Source organism: Epinephelus lanceolatus, chromosome 15, assembly GCF_041903045.1.
Source record: "Epinephelus lanceolatus isolate andai-2023 chromosome 15, ASM4190304v1, whole genome shotgun sequence".
In the NCBI taxonomy this organism is placed as follows: Eukaryota; Metazoa; Chordata; class Actinopteri; order Perciformes; family Serranidae; genus Epinephelus; species Epinephelus lanceolatus.
This window is the reverse complement of record NC_135748.1, coordinates 42016771-42039177: the sequence shown is the minus strand read 5'-3', so window position 1 is coordinate 42039177 and position 22407 is coordinate 42016771. Positions and strand designations below refer to the sequence as shown.

General features: G+C 40.9%; 2 protein-coding genes across 3 annotated transcripts in view; one reads left to right on the top strand and one right to left on the bottom strand.

Annotated features, from left to right (window-relative positions):
• Positions 1–2219: 2219 nt before the first annotated feature.
• On the top strand, positions 2220–5075 carry mrps26 (mitochondrial ribosomal protein S26). Its single transcript, XM_033642970.2, has 4 exons — positions 2220–2568; positions 4039–4185; positions 4324–4447; positions 4614–5075. Exons 1-4 carry the CDS (start codon positions 2348–2350, stop codon positions 4743–4745), a joined length of 624 nt encoding a protein of 207 aa, XP_033498861.1. The 5' UTR covers positions 2220–2347; the 3' UTR covers positions 4746–5075.
• Positions 5076–6644: 1569 nt separating this feature from the next.
• loxl3b (lysyl oxidase-like 3b) overlaps positions 6645–22407 on the bottom strand; it is a 38140-nt gene continuing 22377 nt past the window's right edge. For both annotated transcript variants that reach the window (XM_033642379.2, XM_078175375.1), the window contains 9 exons: positions 22152–22332; positions 18605–18759; positions 16125–16295; positions 12624–12783; positions 12248–12491; positions 11592–11707; positions 11163–11299; positions 9141–9252; positions 6645–7544 (listed from right to left, as the gene is read on the bottom strand). In XM_033642379.2, coding sequence (XP_033498270.1) covers positions 7471–7544; positions 9141–9252; positions 11163–11299; positions 11592–11707; positions 12248–12491; positions 12624–12783; positions 16125–16295; positions 18605–18759; positions 22152–22332 — 1350 coding nt within the window. In that variant the 3' untranslated portion in view covers positions 6645–7470. The remainder of the gene's footprint in view (positions 7545–9140; positions 9253–11162; positions 11300–11591; positions 11708–12247; positions 12492–12623; positions 12784–16124; positions 16296–18604; positions 18760–22151; positions 22333–22407) is intronic.

The window sequence follows — 22407 nt, the reverse complement described above, 5'->3', positions numbered from 1 at the left end:
ACTGCTGAAGACGGTGAATATCTTCCATGTGTGATTTTTGCGTTATCTGAGTTTCTAAACCTTTTCCCTGTGAAACACTGAACAACAAAAGCAGCTCAGATATTCTCCTTACTTACAGCTCTCAATGTCACAGTAACGACACACAGCGGCACTGCACCATTTCCCATCATTCCATGTTCCTGGCACAGTGACTGTAGCTGTAATGTGTTGGTGCCTCGCCTCGGCAGGATCATCAGTCACCGGCCTGACACCCAGCGTCCCTCCGAACCCTTAAGAAACACAGAAGATGCAGCAGTTTTCCAAATTTGGATTTGCCGCATGTTGTGAGTGTAACACAAGAGCTCAGAGTACATAATAATAAGTGTTGTGTAACCGCCCCCTGTGTTCCCCACCATTTAACATATTCAGAGTGCAAAATAAACTTATAAACAAGACATAAAAAGGTCATATTTAAAAAAAAAAAAAAAAAAGTAAATAATATAAGGTACCATGGACAAGTGTGGACAGGGGAACATAAATCACTTAAATCTTATTGTAGATACAATAAATACAGTTAAATTGATTAAATTAAATATGAATACTGTAAAGGCCTGGTGAATATGCAAAATAAAATATAAGAGCAAACAGGCCTACTTTGGTATTCTTAACATGAGTGCTTTCATCACTGAAATGTTGTCTTTTTTAGGTACTTACTTAAAAATGAGTAATTTCTATTTTAATTCAAGTAGATTTTCAGTTGATTTACTTTAACTCAAGTTCTGTACTTAATTACAGTTTTGAGGCACTTCTACTTTGCTTGAGTGTTTCCATTTTATGCTGCTTTACACTCCCACTAAACTCAGGCTGGTGGGTGTTATTCAGGCCGATGTCAGTCATTAGCGACACCTCTCACCCCTTGTATGAGACCATGGCTGCCTTAATCAGCTCCTTCAGTGACAGACTGCGACACACAACACAGTGCATGTCTGCAAGTCCTTCATTCCAGCATCAGTTAGACTTTTTAACATGACACCATCATATCTCTTTGTCTCTACCTCCATTCAGTTATCCTCTGCAACTACAAATCATGGACATACAGTATCTCTATAAGTGAAAGATGCATATAGTCTAATTTATGTATATATGTGTATATATATATATATATATATATACACACACACACACACACACACACGTAAATAATATCTTGTATCAGTCAGTTTTTTTCTTTTTTCTCTTGCTTCTGATTCTTGAGCTGCTGTAAAATATAAGTGAAAGGTTTTTTCAAATCTAGTTTGTGTTTTGTAATATTTGCATCCTTCTTTAGCACTCAGTCACACAGTCAAATATAAGTGAAAGGTGTATATAGTGTATACAGATTTTTTTTATTATTTTATTCTATTTTTATTTCAGCTAGATTGTATTTTTGTAATATTTTTATCAGTCTTTTTTTTTTCCTTTTTTTCCTCTTGCTTCTGACTCCTGACCTGCTGGAAAATATAATATATTTTTTATCATTTTATTTTCAATTTATCTAGTTTGTATTTTTGTAGTATTTTTGTCCTCTTTTAGCACTCAGTCACTTTTCCCTTTTGTCTCTTGCTTCTGACTCTTGAGCTGCTGTAAAGTTGAAAGTGAATGGTGTATATTTTGTGTATAGATATTGCATTATTACATTTTATTTAAATATTATCTAGTTTGTATTATTGTAATATTTTTATCCATTTGTAGCACCCAGTAACTTTTTTCTTTTTCACTTGCTTCTGGCTTTTGAGCTGCCGTAAAATATAAATGAAATCTATCATTAATTAATTTTTAATTTTATTTAGTTTGTATTTGTGTGATATTTTATCCTCTCTGAGCACTCAGTCACTTGTTTAAAAAATTATTCATTTATTCATGTGTTGCTTTGTCTCTTGCTCCTGACTCCTGAGCTGCTGTCACGTGTCAATTTGGTGTGGGATAAATAAAGTTTTCGCTTATTTGAAACAGTTGCTAAGCTAACTTAGCTATCTAGCTAACTAGCAACCTAGCTTGTTAGCTAGCTATCTGCCGCTACAGTTAGCTTACTGACTGGACGTTATAGTACAAAAACACCGCTGTATGAGACTCATAAACTATCAAAACTCTCTCTAACACCTGCAGAAGGAGCTCAGACTGTATTAAAAAATAATTTTCTGTTACCTCCAGATGGCGGTAGAGGCTAAACAACGCTACGTTAGCGGTGTTGCTAACTACTTCCTCCGGTCAGAGGACACCAACATGGCCGCAGCCTTGTGTCGATAACGTTCCTGTCTCAATGTTAACGTTTAAATAATTTCATTAACACACTAACAAACCGCACTTGTGTCCACACTTCGACGCCGACATGTTCCAGGTCATCAGCGGGAGGAGCGTCCCTGCGGCCCGGCTCCTCGCACCCAGGAGCGCCGTGCTCGTGGAGGCAGTCCGGGGCAGAAAGTCCCGCACCGACCCGGTGGCCAAGTCCAAAGAGGGCCGAATCAAAGTGCCTCCTCCGGTGGACCCGGTGGAGATGGTCGTCCTCAAGGAGAGATACTCGGAGTACCAGCTGATCACCAGGGCGCTCCGGTACGTTTAATAACCAACTGGTAACTAACGTTAACGGAAACATGTCGGAGGTTAACGGGTCAGCAGGTGGTGTGGTAAATTATGTTTCCCTGATTTAAATCTGCCACCTGATAAATACTGGACCGGAAACTGGTCCCTAAAACTGGCAACATTTATTCTTTAATTAGTAGATACTAATTACTGGCAGTTACCAGTTTGTTGTGCTTGTTCTTAACTTTATTTCTCGTGAGTCCTCATTACATATTCACAGGTTTTACTGGAATTAAACTGGCAGCTGATTTCCACCAAACACTGTGATAGTATTTGTCTCATTTGCTTCACAACCAAAACAGTTTTGTGTTTAAATTTTACAGGTAAAATCTTGTATTAACTGTGACTCTGCGGTGGCTCATGCAGAAAGGAGACAGGCTGTACTGTGACACTGACATCTCGGTGCAGTGCTCCTCCATCATGCTCACACATTCACTCTTACAAAAGTTTTAAGGGACTATTTAAACTGTCACGTTAGATTTGTTCACATTATTAGGCTTTTAGAAAGGCAGTGCATCTATAGTTTTTTTTTTTTAAAACTAAGTGTTATGGTTGCAACGGTATGAGATTTTCATGGCATGATAACCTTCTCTGCAGGCTCACAGCATCATTTATCACATAATTTATATTATCAGACAGAATGAGCCTTAAAAGAATGAAAACAGAAGGGTTATCGTTGGTTAAAATAACGTTTTACTATAACTGAAACCATTTTGTTAATGGAAGTTTGTGTAATAAGTCTCCCCTGAGAAAATAACTAAAATAAAGGGGAGATTCAACATCCAGGGTGTCTACAGGTCCTTAAAAAAGTCTTAAATTAATGTCTTAAATTTGACCAAAATAAAAAAAAATTGATGGGTCTTAAATATTTTAGGTCACATTATCTTGAATATGTCAGCAGCCCCACAGACCCAGTGACAGTTTACAATCACTGGACAGACCAGAGAATTGCAATAATAAACAGCATTTATGACAGTGATGAGATTTCAGACAAAACAAGCTGTTAATATGATTTTCATTTTTAAATTTGTGATGAGCATTTTCACTATTTTCTGACACGTTTTAGACCAAATTGTTAGGCCAAACATGAATAATTTAAATAATAGAGAGCATTCTGCATACTGTATACTCATTTTGGTAGAATTTTCAAATTATTATTTTCCTTAAAAAATACAAAGGCAACATAACTTTTCTGTGATGTCACCTCTGTAGATACTCCCCGTGTCTGTAACTGTCCAATAAACATAAATAAATGTTTCGGTTAGAACAAAAATAATGGAAACAATTGGTGGTTGGAGCCCTGATATAAACTGAATAATTGAAAAAGTAATATTCCTTTAAAATGATTCATACATCACTGAAATATAAACTGCAGGTGTCCTCTGATCCAGCAGGAAGACGTCCTTTGACTTCACCTGTTCTCTCCTCTGTGTTTGTCAGTCTGGAGTTTAAGGAGGAAATGCTGCGGAAGAAGTACGAGGAGGAGACAGGCTCCCTGGCAGAGGAGAGGGCGAGGCAGGAGGCGGAGGAGCATCGCACCCTCATGGCCTTTAACGACCAGGAGAACCTTCGCATGCTCAAACTCAGGTAGGAAGAAACTCAATATTACAACGGGAAAAATAAAAACCTCTTCTGAAGACTCGATAAGCTGCTCTATGTTCCGTGTGTTGTTTCCATCTGTGTGGTTGAACACTAAGAGCTCAGTGTCTCGTCTGTATCTTTCAGGGTGGCGAGGATCCAGAGGGAAAAGGAGGAAGCTGAGCAGAAGAAGCTCGAAGCTGCAATTCAGCGCGAACAACAAGAGCAAGAACTCATCAAACAAAGAGAGGAGGAGATTTTGAAACTGCAGGTACGATTTTTCTTCGTCCTGTTTTCTCCTCCAAACTGTGTGAAATGTTAACCATCAGTTCTTAAACCTACTTTTGTGAGCTGCTGTCGTCTACAGAGGAGCAGAAACCTGAAATTCCATATTGAAACATGCTAAATCTGACCTGTCGCTTCCAATCTCTTCACAGGAGGACGCAAAGAACTTCATCACCTTGGAGAACTTGGACCAGCGTATTGAAGAAGCTCTGGACAATCCAAAGAATTACAACTTTGCTATCGACAAAGGAGGACAAGTTGTTAAACAGACAGTGCTGAAGTGAAACACCAGACAGACAAAGACAGACGGACATCTGTCAGGACTGTGACAGGCAGATTTTCCTCAACTTCAAACACAGAAAACATTCAGCGTCAGAAGACGACTGTACCGGTTAACCTGAGCTATATCTGAGACTTCTTCATCAGCTGATAACTTGTAGATTTAAGTGAAGATCGTTGATGGAAAGCTTCATTTCCTGCCTTCGTCTGTCATGTTTCTGCTTCATATTCTTTATGTGAGTGCTGAACCGTTTCATGTTCTTTTGATCATTACTGTCTTCTCATGATGATGTAATGTGTGTAAAGTAAATTAATGTTCATCAGTTTTCATTAAATTAGTCTGAATCTTTTTTCTAATAGTATCACATGAAGATAAGATTTCTGTTTTTACTTATCAAGATATCTATCTATCAATCGATGCATTAATGTGTTCATCACTTTAATGTTACAGCAGGTATTGTTTAACCAGAAACAGCCCTGAAATCACCGTCACCAAACCCACCAGACTGCATTTAAATAAACAGTCATTTTATCATCATAAAACATCTTTCCACTGTTCCAACAATCACCAGCCCTGGTTTGGTTTAAATTAACCCTTAATTCACCAGTTAGATGTGACAACATGCTGCCTCTATACACACTAACATGACTGTTTATTTAAATGCAGTCTGGTGGGTTTGGTGACGGTGATTTCAGGGCTGTTTGTGGTTAAACAAAAAGGATCTTACTCTTGAACACAAAGCTCTATCTCTGTAGGGATCCTTTCATCATGTTGTCACACACTTAGAATAACAATCTGAGCCTGTCAGTGACAAAAACAAACACTGAGTTGAAAAATACCAAATTTATCCTTTAAGGGGTCACAAGGCAAAACTGTTTGGAATTAAGGGGCTGTTCATTACTAATGAGAGGGGAGGCATGTCAAATAACTTTTTCAAGCACTGGGGCGTAACTTATGTTATTTATTCTGTCTTAGGGGAGGGGTATACAAATTTAAATAGTTGTATTCTGTATTTATATTTTCTTTAAAAATCAGTTTTTAAAACGTGATTTTTTTAAAAAAAAAAGTTTTCTTTTTACAATTTAAAATGCTTTTTTTTCAATTTTGGATTTTTCGACGCAATTTTTTAAAAAATATTTCTTTTCCATTTTTAAACGGCCTTAAAAATAGATTGTTTTTAAAAATCTAATTTTTAAAAAAGTTTTTTGAATTTAATTTTTTTTTTAATTATTGAATTTAAAAAAAATTATATTTCAAAGATTTTCAAAGTTGTTTTAAAAAACTTTTTTTTTTTTTTAAGGAAAACATGTGTTGTGGGTTTGGACGGCATGTTTTCCTTAAAAATTACATTTTAAAAAGTAATTTTTTTAAAGGTTTTTTTTTTTTTTTCAAATAAAAAAAATCTGATTTTTTTTTCAAAAAGCTTTAAAACATGATTTTTAAAGAAAAAATGCCTTCCAAACTTTGTCTTTAAAAAAACAACTTTTCGAAAAAACACCTTCCAAACTGAAAGCAAATTTTCTTTAAAAATCGCCAAAATTACACCATTTATCACAGCCAGAAACTGTAAAACAGAAATTATTGTGGGGTTTTCAAGTTTTAAATTTCGGTCAAAATGAACCAGTTTTATCTTTAACATTTAACTTTCAAACATCAAAGGGTACGTTTTAAAAGTCTAATAACTCATTTATGGTGGAGGGAGGGTCATGGGTTTTCCTCCAGTCGCTCAGGGAGGGTCAAGGGAAAATATTTGGAGCTTCAAGAGGATTACAAAAAAAAATACAAACAAAAAACAAAGTCATACTCCAGCCACCTCCTCTGATAAATAAAGAACCGTCCCTAAGAGAATTTAAAAATGTAACTTCACACAGTTTCTGATGAATAAGTCTCTGAGACACAGCTCTGTTATTCTTCCTCTCCTTTTATTGGGTGCAGCGGGAGTGATTACATCAGCATACAATGGTTGTAGTTTTTTGTCTTTGCCCGATAATATCTATGTTCTGACCCTACATGACTATTAATAACAACACATACAGACTAAAGCTACACACGACTTTAAACTCCAAAGCTCTTGAAACTGACGCTAACAAACAAAGTGTTGCTCCTCAGCACCTTGATATAAGCAATAAATACATTCACAAAATATTGAAACCGTGGAGGCAAAACCGTTTCAGTGAGCAAGAATACTGACCAGTTATTAATGTAAAAAACTTCAGTCTAGGTAATAATTAATGTTTAACACTAAGGCACCTGAGTCTCTTCTGTCCCAGTATGAAGTCCCAGTAAAGACCAGTAAGATGTCCACAGAGCTGCGTTTGTTCCTGTTAATGCCTCCGTTAGTAAATGTGTTAAAGCTAACGCTAACACCTCAGGTAGTTCTGAACCTGTTTGTTCCAGACTGGTTATAAAAATAAAAATAACACCTCATTCATAACGTGGAACATTCACAACACTCAACACTATTCTGTAATAAAAATAAAGCATTAGCTCACATTAGACTGAGAAAAGAAAAACATAAGCACTTGAATATTCAAGTATAATAACTCAGATATAAAAACACACATTCACTGCAGGGGACACTGTTGGCTTCTGTCATGACTCTGAATCAGACCAGACGTGTGTGTGTGGGGGGGGGTCCACGCTGGTACCTGAAAACAAAAAGTTGTCTGAGCTTGTGAGGTGTGTTTTTATCCCTCCAACCTCCAGGTCTCAGAACTGTTGTGACATTATTAAGGAATCTGGTTATTCAGCTGTCCGGGGTATTTCTCAAACCTCCTCTCTGCCTCCTCACTGAACGCATCACCTGTAGGGACCAAAAAACAATCAGTTTAAATGTTTAAATAAAAAAGACAAATCTGACATTAAAGGGACAGTTTGGATCTTTTGAAGTGGGGCTGCATGAGGCCAATCGGCGAAGAAAAAATCTGGCAACGTACGTTTCTGTAAACCACAGAAACATTACATTTGTACGTCATTATGTAGAAGATACAACTTCATATTTCAACAACACTGTGGTACAAAAACACCTGGTTATGATGAGGAAAAGATCAAATTTTGGCTTGAAATACCAGGTTTTGGTGGCACAGTGCGCGCTGGAAACACAGCGTTGTCTCAATCAAAAAAACACTTTTCATGCCACTATGCCAGCAGGAAACGCTGCAATGTCACGGTAAAAAACAACCTTCTGCGCCAATAAGCCCAAGGGAAACAAAGTGATGTTTCAGTGAAAAATAACCATGTTTTGTGCCATTATCCTGGCAGGAAATGCGCAATGAGTAAAAAACAATGTTGTCTCGGTAAAAAACATCCACTTTTCGTCCACCAAAATTAGACAATAACACAAACAAAGTAACTGATGGAGGCCGCAGTCGACCTATAACTCCTGTGTTCTGCTGCGTAAAATAACTGTTTTGTCAAAGGAGTCTGGTGACTTTGAAGACAGATAGATAATGGCTTCAATTCTCCATCAGAAGAGCCTTCTGACAGCCAGGTAAAGCCGTGAAAATATTCTAAACACAGTGTACACTTAAACTGATGCTGGTTTTCTTAGGTGGCTAACATGCATTTTGCTGCTGCCCCTGTTCACAGCAGTTTACAGCTGAGCTTCTTGCTGCTGCTGTGCTCCTGCCTGCTTGTCCAAACTGAAGGAGGATTTTGAAACCAAAGCGAGGGGTCTGGGTGTCCTCCCCAGGAAATTTGGAGTTACATAGACTTTGTTTCCTGCATCCTGGTGACTTTGAAAGAAAGTATGACCACACTGAATTAGCACTTTTATGTAAAATACTTTGGTTTAGTTTTGGTTCATTCTCCTTGTACTCCAGCAGAGTACCAGGAGGAGGGAGGTCGGTCGAGCTGTAGGCTCGGCCATTGCCAGGGACCCACAGACAGCTGTCAGCCCTGGCCCACAACTCTGGGTCCTGGATGCCTTTGTGAGGCAGGATGGGAAGCTCACAGTCTCTGGAAAACAGCTGGGGAGGAGGGCAAGCTGAATCCCCCCCAACCCCCGAGGAACACCTCAAATCCTTCTTAGATTAACAGGGTCAGCACAGAGATGAGTTGTCCAGAGAGAGGAGGAAGAACCAACAGGGAGGAAACAGAGGACCTTTAGAATCTCAGGGCTTATAAATGTTGTGCAGTGTCAGAAACAGGCTGTGATAACGATAAGGAAACAAACGACATGAATCAAGAGAAACTGTGACGTCAGGAAGAAGCCTGAGGAGGGCGATGAAAACATGAGTCTCCTGGGAGAAACAGGAAGGTTGGTAAGCGTGGGCGTGCCGACCGCCATCGACTGCAGGTAACACACTACCTGTGGATAAGTGCCTCATCTCATCCCCACTTAAAAACAACCGAACTATCCCTTTACCATCAGGTAGTGTTAGTGTTTCTGTCTGATTACCGATGTGACAGTTGTGGAGCCAGATTCGATGGCCGTCATATTTGCAGTTGCATTTCATGGCGTTGTTGGTGAAGTCACTCTCGGCCACTTCATGATTTGGATTGATCACAACCTGAAGAGGAGACGGACGTAAAACATTTTTATGATGAGAAAATCACAGACATTAAAAACTGTGAACTCGTGTGATCTGGTCTAAAGCTGCCGTCTCCCTCCGCCTGGTGTTCTCACAGCAGTTTAAATGTTACAACAGGAAACAGACAGGATCAATAAACTGTTTTAATGTGTATTAATGTGCATCAGGAGCTGTGCTGTCAGGTTACACATCATTAAAAAATGACTCCAGTGAGTTGTTTTGACGGTTGTATTGATTTTCTCTGGTCTGATTCCAAGTGTTGTGACAGAGTCTGGCTTCATGTAAACAGGAAGTTCTTCCCTCAGCAACAAATAATACGTCTCTCTCCGAACACTCAGAGGACGAACCAAGTGTTTGCACATCTACATACTGACAGATGTATAGATTTAGAATTTATCTCAGTCTGCAAATAGAAATAAGAACTTCATGTATTAATCTACAAACATGTGTAACTGAACTCACAGCGTCTCACAGAAAATGGCAGATACTTAGATTGCACAGTGCAAACATTTAAGTAATTTAACATGACTTAGACACTTGTGCAGTCTGACAAAGGTTCAGGCTGAAGCTACAGCGTATAACACCGACCCGTTCACAGCTCGTCATATTTAATAATCAACAACAAAACAAACTACAACAAGCAAACAAGGCATAATAGCAACAACAAAAAAAGAAAAACAAATTACAAAAGGCAACTTAAGTTACTGTCCCCTGTTCTTCTGCGTCAGTATCACAGTCTGAGTCTACTTTTAAAACTTTTGTTTAAACCTGCTTATTGTTCTCCATGTAGTTCCTCTCGACAACTGGTCCATAAACTCACTTCTTTATTTGAGAAAGTTTGGTGTCGATCCTCACCAATGGTTTTTCTTTTTAACATAAAATCAGAGCACGGTGACTTTCTGTCAGGTACAAATCAAAAATGCTTCGCTGCAGGGCACAAACGAGTTCTGTAAAAAGTTTATTCCTCTTTCCAAAGCAACGTTTCCATTCCATCTGGAGACAGTAATCAACTCAAATCACAGTCAGCTGCTGGTCAGTAAACAGCAGGGAAAACAAACACCACAAGGTGGCGTAACAGTCCAAACACTCCTCACACTTCACCTCAGGTTCTCTATGAACAATAAGAATGAGAAGAAGAAGTTCCCTAACAGTTCATTCATTTCTCCTGAGAAAACTGCACCATCTAAAGAGTGCAGACGACTTCCTGACGTCTTTTATAAAGTGATTTTTGATTAATCTAGTCCTGTTGTGATCCAAATATTCATAACCATAATGAGACAGGCAGAGAGGAGGAAAAAGAAAAGAGAGGGAGGGAAACTTATTAACATAAGTGATCGTTTGTTTCATCATGACTTGCAGCTGAAATTACTTAAGAAATATTATTATAATGTAGATTAAGTATTAACCTACGTTGCTGTTAAAGTTGAAGAGCAGCCCGACTTCATCAAAGCTGGTGGAGCTGTTTATTCTTGATTTTGATTTGTTGGATTTTTTCTTTCAGCAGTTTTTATTATATGTAAACACAGTCATTACTGGGTGTTGGGTCTGGGGATTTTTGGATGATATTCACAGTCATATATGTTTTTTTAGCTCTAAGAAATCAGACAATTACTGAGACTCCAAAAATCACAGAAAAATGGACCAAATGGACTGACTTCAAGGCCCACTGCAGAGACACCAGCTAAATCTCTTGATGGTCATGGAAAACATGTGATTCAGGTGAGCGCTAGGATGAGTACTGTAGTATGTATGTATGTGTAATTTCCCTCAGTGACAGTGGTTTGTATGTTCATGCTGTGCAAACAAATTGTAATAAAGCAATCAAATTTAAGTTAAAAAATCAGACAGCATGTGCTCTGTGCTCTGTAAACTGATCCTCTCGTGCTCACCTGCAGGATGTAGTTTCCAGGTTTGACGTCTGTGATATCGATCCACTGACAGTCGATGTCGTGACGGTACAAATCCCAGCAGCCCACAGTGATGCCCTGATCGCCAAAGTTGGCGCACTCGTACCGTTTAGAAACACCTGAGGGGCAAAAAGATTTTAAGATGCATTAGTGAATCCACAACAGCACATTTAAAGGGTAACTTTAGTATTTTTCAACCTGGACCCTAATGTTTCATGTTCTTGCGTCTAATGAGAACAACAATTTTTGTAACTGGTCCAGTATTTAGAGAGAGCGCTGCAGCCAGCAGCTGCATAACAGGCTGCAATGTGACGTTAACTGTCAGTGTACGTCCACTAACAGTGTTTGTTTAGAATGATTCAGTGTAGTGAAGATAGACCCTTTGGTTTGACTCTGAAGCACCAGACTCACCCTCCTGACAGTCGGTGTCCTCCAGACAGAAACTGGCTTTGTGTCCTTCGGCTACTTTGGTGCCGTTTGCGTTCAGCAGGTCGTAGTGAGTGAAAATATCCATGCTGTGGTAGTGTCTGTTTGATACAGAGAAAATAATGTCCAACATTAGAAAAACATCCATTTCCTAGTTAGAGCGTCATCACCTTTAACTGATGGCACAAAACAAACACTTTTCATACAATTAAAAAAGTGACAATTCTGTGTTGATGCTTTAAAACAATGTGTGTGTTGGATCAAGGCGTCAGATGTATTTCTGAGTGACACATGATGTTGAGTAGAGTTCTTCTGAAACATGTGATCATATGTTTGAAAATCTAAAATGTCTGAGATGTTTCAGTGAAAAGTGTAAAGACTGTGGCAAACAATAAAACACCTGTTGGCATTCACACATTAATTTCATGGCAGAGAAGCTGTTGTCTCTTCCACTATCATCACTGAATGTTGTCCCACAGGTGACAGAAAAATGATGAAGTAAACTCCTGTCAATCTTTAAAGTTTCAAATATTTACTTAATATTTATCAGTTACTTTTCAAAATACTGAATCTCTCTTCACCTCAGAATGAATGTAATGCAACACACAGCACTCATTTAATAATTATGAAGATAGTATTACCCGTGGCAGGCGTGCCAGACCCACGAGTGGCGCCCAGCTTTTGGTTTGAAGTCGGCCCGACCGATGTTGTGGATCTGGGAGGAGAAGCGCAGCAGGCGTCGGTGTCCGTACGGCCAGTTGGCCTTGGCTGCAGACTTTGACAGGCAGTTCTCCTCAGCAGCACAGTAGAGCATGTGCAGAGGACGGTCCTCGATGTAAACCGTCTCCTGGACCAGAGAGGCGTTCAGGACCAGGTCAGAGGCCGCTGCAGACAGGGGTGGAGGAGGATCAGCTATTTTCACTTCTCTTCTTTACACCTTCAGAGTTCCAACAGGTCAATAAAATGTGTCCATGAGTATCATCAGTCCACATTAAACCACCTGTCTGTGTCACTCACTCTCAGAGCAGATGACTCCAGCTGCAAACCTCGCCGCCGCCTTCTGACAGCTGACAGTTTTGTGATGCTGGCACTGATTCAGAGACATCTCGTTTCCTGTGCACTTCACGCCGCTCATCACCATCTCTGTCACATTGCTGCTGTCCCAGTACCATGTTTCCTTACATCAGGTCAGACAGACAGACAAACAGAGTATATCGATCAGAAACAATCCGCCTTCTCTGCAGAGAGTTCAGACTGATGCTCTTAAAACCAGATGTTGGTGAGTCATGTTTGGCAGCTGGCTGAGGACACAGTGTGTCACTGACTTTATGATCAGGAGGACAAAAACACTCTGCAGACACTCAGAGATTCAATGATCAGAATACTCACTGACAGACTCACCACTGTGAATTTAATTACAGACCGATGATGAATACCATAGTATTTTGTATCCTGTCACTTCAGTCTGCAGCGCACAGTCTTTGCTTTCAGTTTTTTATGATTACTATAAAGATATCAACTATTGTTTAATGTAAAAGTGTTTGTCTTTAGTTCTACATGTCCTTTACTTTATACACTGCAATGATAGCTGAATTTTAAAAGCTCTTAATAACATTCAGCCTCCTGAGACCTGAGCTTTTGTTTAATATGCATTTTTCATTTCTACACATTTCACACAATTTCTGCTACTTGGGATCAGTGCGACCTGATCAGGATAAAAAAAACAAGCATCGTTCTTAAACAATAAGTAGTTTAGAAAAAGACGTCCTCATATGCGGACAGTGGGTTTACAGTGGGCTACTAAACTGGTCACATCTGAACACCATATCAAACTACAAACATTATTAATTATAAACAAACAAGTTTCAACCATAAAATCTGAGGTTTTGTGTCTTGTCCACTTCTATGTCAGGACCAGCTGCAGACTGTCCCACCCATCACTGTGACACATACGAAACTCAATCTTTAAGTCCCTGTCACTGAGTTTAATTAGTTCATATTTATTCTTTGTATTTACCCTTTTTATTTCAGTTTTTAAAGCCATGGCCCTCAGTGTATCTGTTCCCTCAGTCTCTACAGAAAAGGGTGAAAAAGTATTTTGACTTAAGAATCCCTTAGAATAATTTATTGTTATTAAACCCGTAACATCACACATTATTTCTACCTCAAAATATAGTTGTTCCTGTGTCATGATAATGATTCTGTCGTGCTGTTGGTTTTCTGTATGTTTTGCTGATGTTTATTCTGGTAACAACACATTTGTAACCACATCACGCTGGAACAAATGTCCTCAGTCTTTGGTCCTACTTACGGTGATGGCATGCATGGAGTATCCGAGCCCTAGCTGCCTGCAAACCACCATGGCTTCCTTTGTGGTCCAGCCTGTGCTGCACACTGTGCCCCACTTGGAGCCAACCTGAACCTCCACCCGGCCCTCATAAGTGCTGCGACCGCCCACTATCCGGATCTGCAGAGATGTCCTGCTGGGAGTCAGTGAAGGGACACACTTCCTGTCCTGTCCTCAACCTGTCTGGGCTGAGACTAACTGACATGTTCTTACAGAGTCCTCTGGCAGAGGAGGACGTGTTGCTGAAGCAGCACTTTGGTTAGACTGTTCTTGGCGTCGGGAGCGCCAACGTGGTTTCCTGGTGAGGTCACTGCTTGGCTTTAGTGGTGAGTGGCTTTTGAGTTTGATTAGAAACTTCATGTGAGTCTGTTTTGGTGTGGCCACACAGAAGAGACCAAAACAGTATCATGATCATCTACGACATATGGAACTTATAATGTACTGTCACACATTGATACCACACTGCCAACCCTGCTGATTTACACAGACTTCTGTTTTTCATCTCCCTCTCCCGGGTTCACAATGCTCCTGTATTTTTCTTTCCATTTTATCCTTATTGCAGCCTGTTAAAAGTCTTCTGTTTCCAGCTGGACAACAACACAGCTACAAAATACAGTGACGCAGCAGTGAGCTGTTCACACCTCATCCTCCTAAGTGAGTGACAGACGGAGAGAAATGGCGAGTAAATGGAAAGCAAATTTCAGATGTACCGAGAAGAAGGATTCTCATTTCTTATGGAGAGTTTTAAAGGAAAAGGTTCGTGCATTTTGTCAAATCTGCCGCATTCATTTTTTCTGATAAGCATGGAGGTCACACACGGCGCAAAAAAAGGAAAACTGATGATTAGTTTTTGCCAGAGCGGCAAATTATTCTGTCCTGAGAATTAGATGTAAGATAAAGTATTTAACATAAAAATGCTGCTGCAGTGTACTTATTATTCTATCATGTTCATTCTTCAAAAGTTATGAGAATGCAGGGAAAAACTAGAGTCACTGTGGTTGTATGACTCCGCCCACCAGTCCTCCCTGTGGTTGTATGACTCCGCCCACCAGTCCACCCTGTGGTTGTATGACTCCGCCCACCAGTCCACCCTGTGGTTGTATGACTCCGCCCACCAGTCCAGTGTCTCTGACAGTCTCCATCCATGTCAGTGAAAACATGGATGCTTCACACACAGAAGATCTATACAATCAGCACAGTTTCAAGATTAGAGTCACCAATTTAGTATCTGACCAAATGTCTCCCCTTCTGTTCCTGAGATATGACGTTAAAACATGATGATGTCACAGTCAAGCTGACCTTTGACCTTTTGACCTTCATTATTTTATCCTGTTAGACATTTGTGTCGAGTTTGGTCAGAATTAGTGAATGAATTCTTCAGTTATGGACAAAAACATGTTTTATGAGGTCACACTGACCTTTGACCACAAAATTCTAATTAGGTCATTCTCGAGTTCAAGTGGAAGTTTGTGCCAAATTTGAAAAAAATCTCTCAAGGTGTTTTTGAGATATCGCGTTCATGAGAATGCAACGGATGCAAGGTCACAGTCACCTTGACTTTTGACCTTTGACCACCAAAATCTAATCAGTTCATTATTGAGCCCAAGTGGACGTTTGTGCCAAATTTGAAGACATTCCTTTAAGGCGTTCTTAAGATATTGTGTTCACAAGAATGGGACGGACGGACAACCCAAAAACTAGTGCCTTGAGTCACGGCTATCACATGTGTGGAGGCATAAATGCTGTTGCAGTGTACGTATTATTTTGTTATTTTCATTCTTCAAAAGTCACCAGGACGCAGGAAACAAAGTCTCTGAAAATTCAGTTTTGAAATTCTCCCCAGTTTTGTGATCCCGAGGTTGGCAGGTTTGATTGTACATACATGTTCAAGTATATTGCTGAAACACAGACACCAGTATGAAGCATGTTAGATATGTTTTAGGAAAATATTTAAATGTTCTACGAGATCCACTGACACATATTTGTATGCTGCACATATTAGATCATATGTGAGCAGAAATACTGAATACATTTGAACATGTATGCATAAAAATATCTGTACGGACTGTTGAGTGTTCATGACAGCACATTGTATTTCCATATGTGAAACACACTACGTAGCAGCTCTGCTCTGCTGCAGGACGCCTGTCTCAGTGGTGTTAATAACCTACTTGCAGACCCTGGTTAGCGTAGCCCAGACCCATCTGCCTGCAGACCACCATGGCCTCCTTGGTGCTCCAGGTCTCTCCACAGACCAGACCCCAGCTCTGCGTCCCATTAGAGTCTGAGCCCAGCACCTCCACGCGGCCCTCGTAACGGGTCCGTCCTCCTGTGAGTCGGATCTGTGAGGGGCTGAGCGGTTAGGAGCCTCAAAGCAGAGCGTAGATACACAAGAGCCGGGCTGGATAAAAACTCTGTCAGTCTTACAGGTGACGTGGTTTACATGTATCTAAAACTATCGATAAGATAAAAGAGCACTCCTTCAGAGTTTTTATGCAGCTCAGTCCGGCCTCTGTGTGTATCTACAGGAAACATGGAGTATAATCTGGTAAAATACAAACTACACAACCAGAAATACTCGTGGGCGAATTCACAAGAGGACGGCGCGGCTGTTACGACGCTAACCCTGCACAGGTACGACCAGAAGGATTCTCAAAGCCGCAGCAAAGGGTGAACTGCACCCCTAAAGCTGAGTTCACACTACACCACTTTCAAAGTGCGTGCAATAGTCCACCTTTCACCTTCTCTTCCCCTCTCTGTCACTTTCTATCTCCTCCTCTCAAACACACACACAGTTTGGAAAGTGCTGCAGTGCAGTTTGTCTCTGTCCTGAACCAATGTCTGCGCTCTCATTGGCTGCAGCTCACTGACAGTTCCTCACAGGTCCAGAAATTTTGCATGCTCGATGTCTGCGGAGCATCTGCAGTGCCTTGGCGAGCCTCTCAGCTCATGTCCTTGCACGGTTCACACGTAGCACTCAACCTAAAATTTGTGAGCTCCGAGCCAATGCTGCTCTGCCTCTGATCTGAGGCTTTTGTTTTGGAGAGCTCCAAAAACTGTCAGTGAGTGGAAAATTGAGTGCTGAAGTCGTGTAGTGTGAAGTGGCCATATCTGCCCTGCCATGTACACAGCGTCTCGGTGCTGCTGTGCTATGTGCATGTATCTAAATTTGGTGATATGCAAACGTTTGCCATAAAATTGCCCCCTTTCTTTGCAAATGAGCCTCAGTGCATGAAGAGTCTAACTCACACAGATCAGTGCTGAAAGCCACACACAGTGACGCCAGGTTTATGTTTGGGTGTGCAACACTTTTGACATTATACTTTCATGTTGAAAGTAGAATTTTGCCGCAGACATTGTCATACTTTGGCGTGCAATGAAATTGTTACTATCGTCACCATGGAGAAAGTAGCTTTAAATCCACTCCAACTCAGACCTGCACTCAGCGTCTCCGTCCACAGAAGCCGCCATCTGTCAGCAGCAGCTCCTGCAGAGCTGAGAGGACCACGGCAGGTCAAACTGATTTCACCAGGCCGACTGACAGCAGACGTTACCTCAACCAAAATATGTTTCATGTCTTCTTCACGGGAAGAATCAACAGTGTTTGTATTTATGGATTTGTTAATTTTATATCCCTGCACACTGTAGAGAGTGAGTGGAATCTGCTGCTCACAGACAGATTGGGAGCCGACCAATCAAGTGCCACATATATAAGGTAGTATAAGGTTAATAGTTAAAAACATATACAGTGGGATATTTGTGTGATTTTAAACAGCTGTCTGTGCAGATTACACTTCACTTAATGCAATAGAAATAGACTTGTAGCATAAACAATGCAGGTGGTGCCGCAACGTCACATTTAAATTTGTTGCTGAAGCTTTGTTGAATGCCTCTGCACCTCATCGGTCAGGACCTGTGGCTCACTGTCTGAAAATTTCACTTTTCTTTTTCTCTCTTTGTCGTTCTGTGTTCTTCACCTGAAGGCAACATTTATACTTTGCCACATAGATATTTGTAATTAGACGCATTAAAAACAGGCAAACTGCACTCAGCTGCAGAACTTACGGGCGTGTTTGTGCTGTAACATCATTCCTGCAAATGTTTTGTGAATCGGACGCAGAATCCGCAGTCCATTCTTTGTGAATTCGCCCGTCTGTGTTAAAAGGAAATCACTGCTGTCACAAAAAGAATTTTTTTTTTTTACTCATTTTCAAACAACAAATTTGGTCTGAGCTGGTCTGAAGCAATTTAACAAACTCAGAACATTCGAATATGACACTAAGGAAGAGATAAAATGACATCAGTGTTTTTCGTGACAGCAGTGACGAACTGTTGAGTGAAAATGTGAGATTTCTGTGAGCTTCAGCTCTACATCTAACATGTTAGCACTACAACTAAAAAGACTGTTAGAGCAGCAGAGAGCTAACTGAATGGATCACATCATAAACACAAAGTAAACTGTTCTTTCTTAAACTACATCTAACAAAGCAGAAAACTAATGCAGTTAAAACTAATCTACACTCACTATCTTCTCCTGTCTGATGCAATAGACGGCACAACAACACTGGCATTAACAATTTAATTAACTTCTCCTCATGTTAACGGCACAATATTGAGATAAAACACTGAAATAAGGAGGTTCAGCTCTGACCGAGTGCTCGAAGCCCATGTGAGGCACGTTGCAGCGGATGGCGGCGTCCTCCATGTGCTGACAGTCCTCTGATGTGATGTTTTTAAAGGGACAGTTCCAGATGGACTTCTCATGGCCGAGACACTTCACCTCGTTCATGTAGATCGGACCCATTCCTGGACACACAGACAGAAACAGACAGCAGCTTTAAAGTTATATCCTTTTTCCACCAGTCAGCACATGTAGGTGGGTTTTTAAACACAGATAAACCCGCTAAATACAGGCGACAGACTCCTTTCCCATGGAGTGTCCCAGAAATGAGTCCTAACACCAGGAAATGATTTGGCATGTTTGCACTTCCTGTTCCCTCCTCTTGAAGTGTGTTTTTGGTTCAATGTCTGAAATAAGGTCTGTGGTTGACACAAGCTGACGGAGAGACAGCTGACAGGATGTTCAGATGTTGGCTGTGATATTTTTTCAGATTTCTGTTGCTGCAACATTTGAGCATGTTTCCTCACAGACCTGATGGTTATGGCGTCCAGATGATGCCATCACATGTACAGTACCTCATGAGACTCACGCTTTAACCTGAGGCGTGTTTGCTGAGCATGTTCTCCATCAGCAACACTCCGGTTTACATTCACCCTCTAAACTCTCACTCCATCACCACTGAGCCGTCGCTCCATGAGGGACAGTGTAATGAAAGGAATTCCTTCCTTCAGCAGTGACGTGTGGGAATGTTTCTGGGCCGGATTCAGCCAGGTGGTGGTCTGACATCCATCTGAGCACAGACCAGGTTCTGCTGCTGCCTCAAAGAGATTCTGTGACGAGTCTCCGACCCACTTCCTCTGCGGTGGAAATCATAATGTACACACACACGAGAGAGACGACATCCCCACCCAGAGCCCCTCAAAAGACCGTTTGTTTCTTCTCTACCAAACTAAACACACACACACACACACACACACACACTAAAGCCTTATTTGGACCAGAGTTACCAGGGGACCTCACGTGACTTAGAAATTACCCCTCATGTCTGTGTGTCCTGTAGCACGTCTGCATGGGATACACAAAGTCAGGGTGGCAACACGGTGTCACTCCCGACTCGTCAAATACTTGGTCATCAGCCCGCCACGTCAAACCATGATCCTGTAGTGTCACATTTGGACACCAAGGGACAGCATGTCAATGTTCGCTTGTTATATGCACTGTGTCCTTTCAAATATTCCGCTCATCAAAGGTCCAGTGTAGGATTCAGGGGAATAATAACAGACACAGAAGATAATATAATAAGTATGTTTTCTTCAGGGTATATCGTTGTGTTACCTTAGAATGAGTCTGTCATGTTATTTCTACAGTAGCCTGGAATGGACAAATCAAACACTGGCTCTAGATAGGGACATTTGCCTTTCTTGTCAGCCACCATAGTTTTCCAACACACTTGACACACAGGAAAATTTTCAGTTTTGCAACCTCACTGCTACATGCCACTGCGTCCTACACACTGCACCGGTGATACTCAGTTTAGGGCAAGTGAGGCAAATCTGGCCCTTGACATGGTGCCGAGGGGCCCGCCGACAATTTTTTGATTCACAGTGAAAATAAATTTATTCACAATGGGATTTTTTTCGTACTTTGAGTATAAACAAAGTGCCAGGGTGCATAAAAAAGCATCAAAACATAGGTTGTTTATAAAAAAAAAATAAAGTGCTGGGTCTGGATCCCCAGGACCCCCTACAGAGGTCCAAGCCATCCTAGAAACAGTCCTTCATACACCTGAACTCTGTCAAGCTGCTGCGACACAGGACCACAAGCACTGAAAGGTTGGAAACAGGCAATTTATTTATTATTTATACTGATGATATTAATGTTTGTTTATTGAGTGGCCCCTGGCTTCCTGTCATTTTGCAAAATTGGCCCCTGGGCAAAGCAAGTCGAGCATCTCTGCACTCAACCTTTAAACTAGAACTTTAAATGCATACAGTCGTTTCCAAAATTAACTTCCAACGTAGGTTTACTTCGTTTTTTAGGTTAACTTCATAAATAAAGGGCAACAAAAAAGATCAGGGTTTGGGTTAAAATAAGTAGGTCTTATTAGGGTGACATAATGTTGTGTATCACATCATGTAACTCACAGTTGACGTTTGGTTTCACACAGGACATGAACAGCGGTCTCCTGGGTGAAAGTCCTGTGTTTGTTTGACCCATCTAACCAACACAATCTCCTGTTGGAGTTGAAGTTTGTTTGCTTGGAGTAGAGACGCTAAAGCGTGCCTCTGTGCGCAGGTAACTGACGCTGAGGGCCACTGACCCAGTGTCAGTATTTGACGAGTTGGCAGTGATGCTGGGACTAATACTATCACTGAAATATGGCGGGTAATTTGCGGTGGAATTTTTACTTGACAAATTACGTACATTGGAGGTTCACACATATTTAAGATCACTGACGACCTCCGTAATTATTACAAATGACTAGAGGTCCCCAGGGAACACTGGTCCTGTGTGAACAGGGCTGAAGATGATGTATTGCTGCCTTGTCATATGTTTGTATGTTTATACCACGATTTGTGAATGTAAATAATAAAAATAAACCTTAATCCTAATATTTCAGTATCTAGCTGACTCCTTTAGTCTGAGTGAAATGACGGCACAACACTTTACAGGTTTGTTTGTTGGAGAATAATTAGTACAGGAATGTTTCACTTCCTGTGACCTTCATCATGCTGCTTTTTTATTTTAAGCTATTAAATATTTGAATAATTTCTGTGAGATCAGCAGTAGTATTTTTAAACCCAAAACAGTTTGGTATATGAAGCATTTCAGCTGCATGTCCTGTCTGTAGTAAAATGAGCAGATTTATGTTCCTCATGTGGGAGCCAGGTGGCTCAGACACGAGCCGCCTTTCTAAAATCGACCGCCTCATTTTCACGTGAAATGTTCCACAGCCTGGCTGGAACAACACAGATGGTTTTCTGTTCTAAAAAATGTCCGGACGGACACTTAGAAAAGAAAGAGCTATTTAACGAATGAGGAACTGTACGGGAGGGTTAGTGTCAGGAATGTAGCGGCCGATGTCTGAGTTTCTATTTAAAAAAAAAAAGTTATTTAAAGATGAAATAAATCACTGAGATGTGTGTGTTGTTGTAGAGACAGCGTCCGAGGAGAAACAGCACATTTGTTTACTGTGTTGGCGTCTTTATTTCATGACTTTGTTTCTTTACTGTCTTCATGCACAGAATTCCTTCACTTATTAAAATAAAGCTCCAAATGAGGAATGTGTGCAGGAATGTGCCTCATCATGATCTGAGAGATAAGACAGGCTGCAGATAGACAGCTGATGACTGAAGTCTGAGGACAGTTAGAAACACCTCTGACCTCAGGTGATGGAGGTTCACAAGGATTTAACACAAAGCACAGATTAAACCAGGCTGTGCTCATAAACAGAAATCATGTGAAAGGATTTTGTGGCACGAGGATCCTCAGAACTCCAGGCTTAAAAACAGCAGTCCAGTGGGTGACGTCACAGTAGCTACGTCCATCATTTATACAGTCTGTGATTTTAACTAACCTTGTCCCATGCGGGCTCCGGTGAGAGCCTCCTTGGCGCTGCCGAAGCCGAGCTCCCTGCAGACGACGCTGGCGGACAGCAGGTCCCAGCGGTCGTCACACACCGTCCCCCACTCGTTGTCTTTCAGCACCTCCACCCGACCCTCGCCCAGCTTGGCGCCTCCCTTCAGCCTCACATTGCTCTGCACATTTTTAATGTTACAGCGAGAAAAGCACAAATATAAATATCAAGTTAATGATGGCTGAGTTCCATTTAG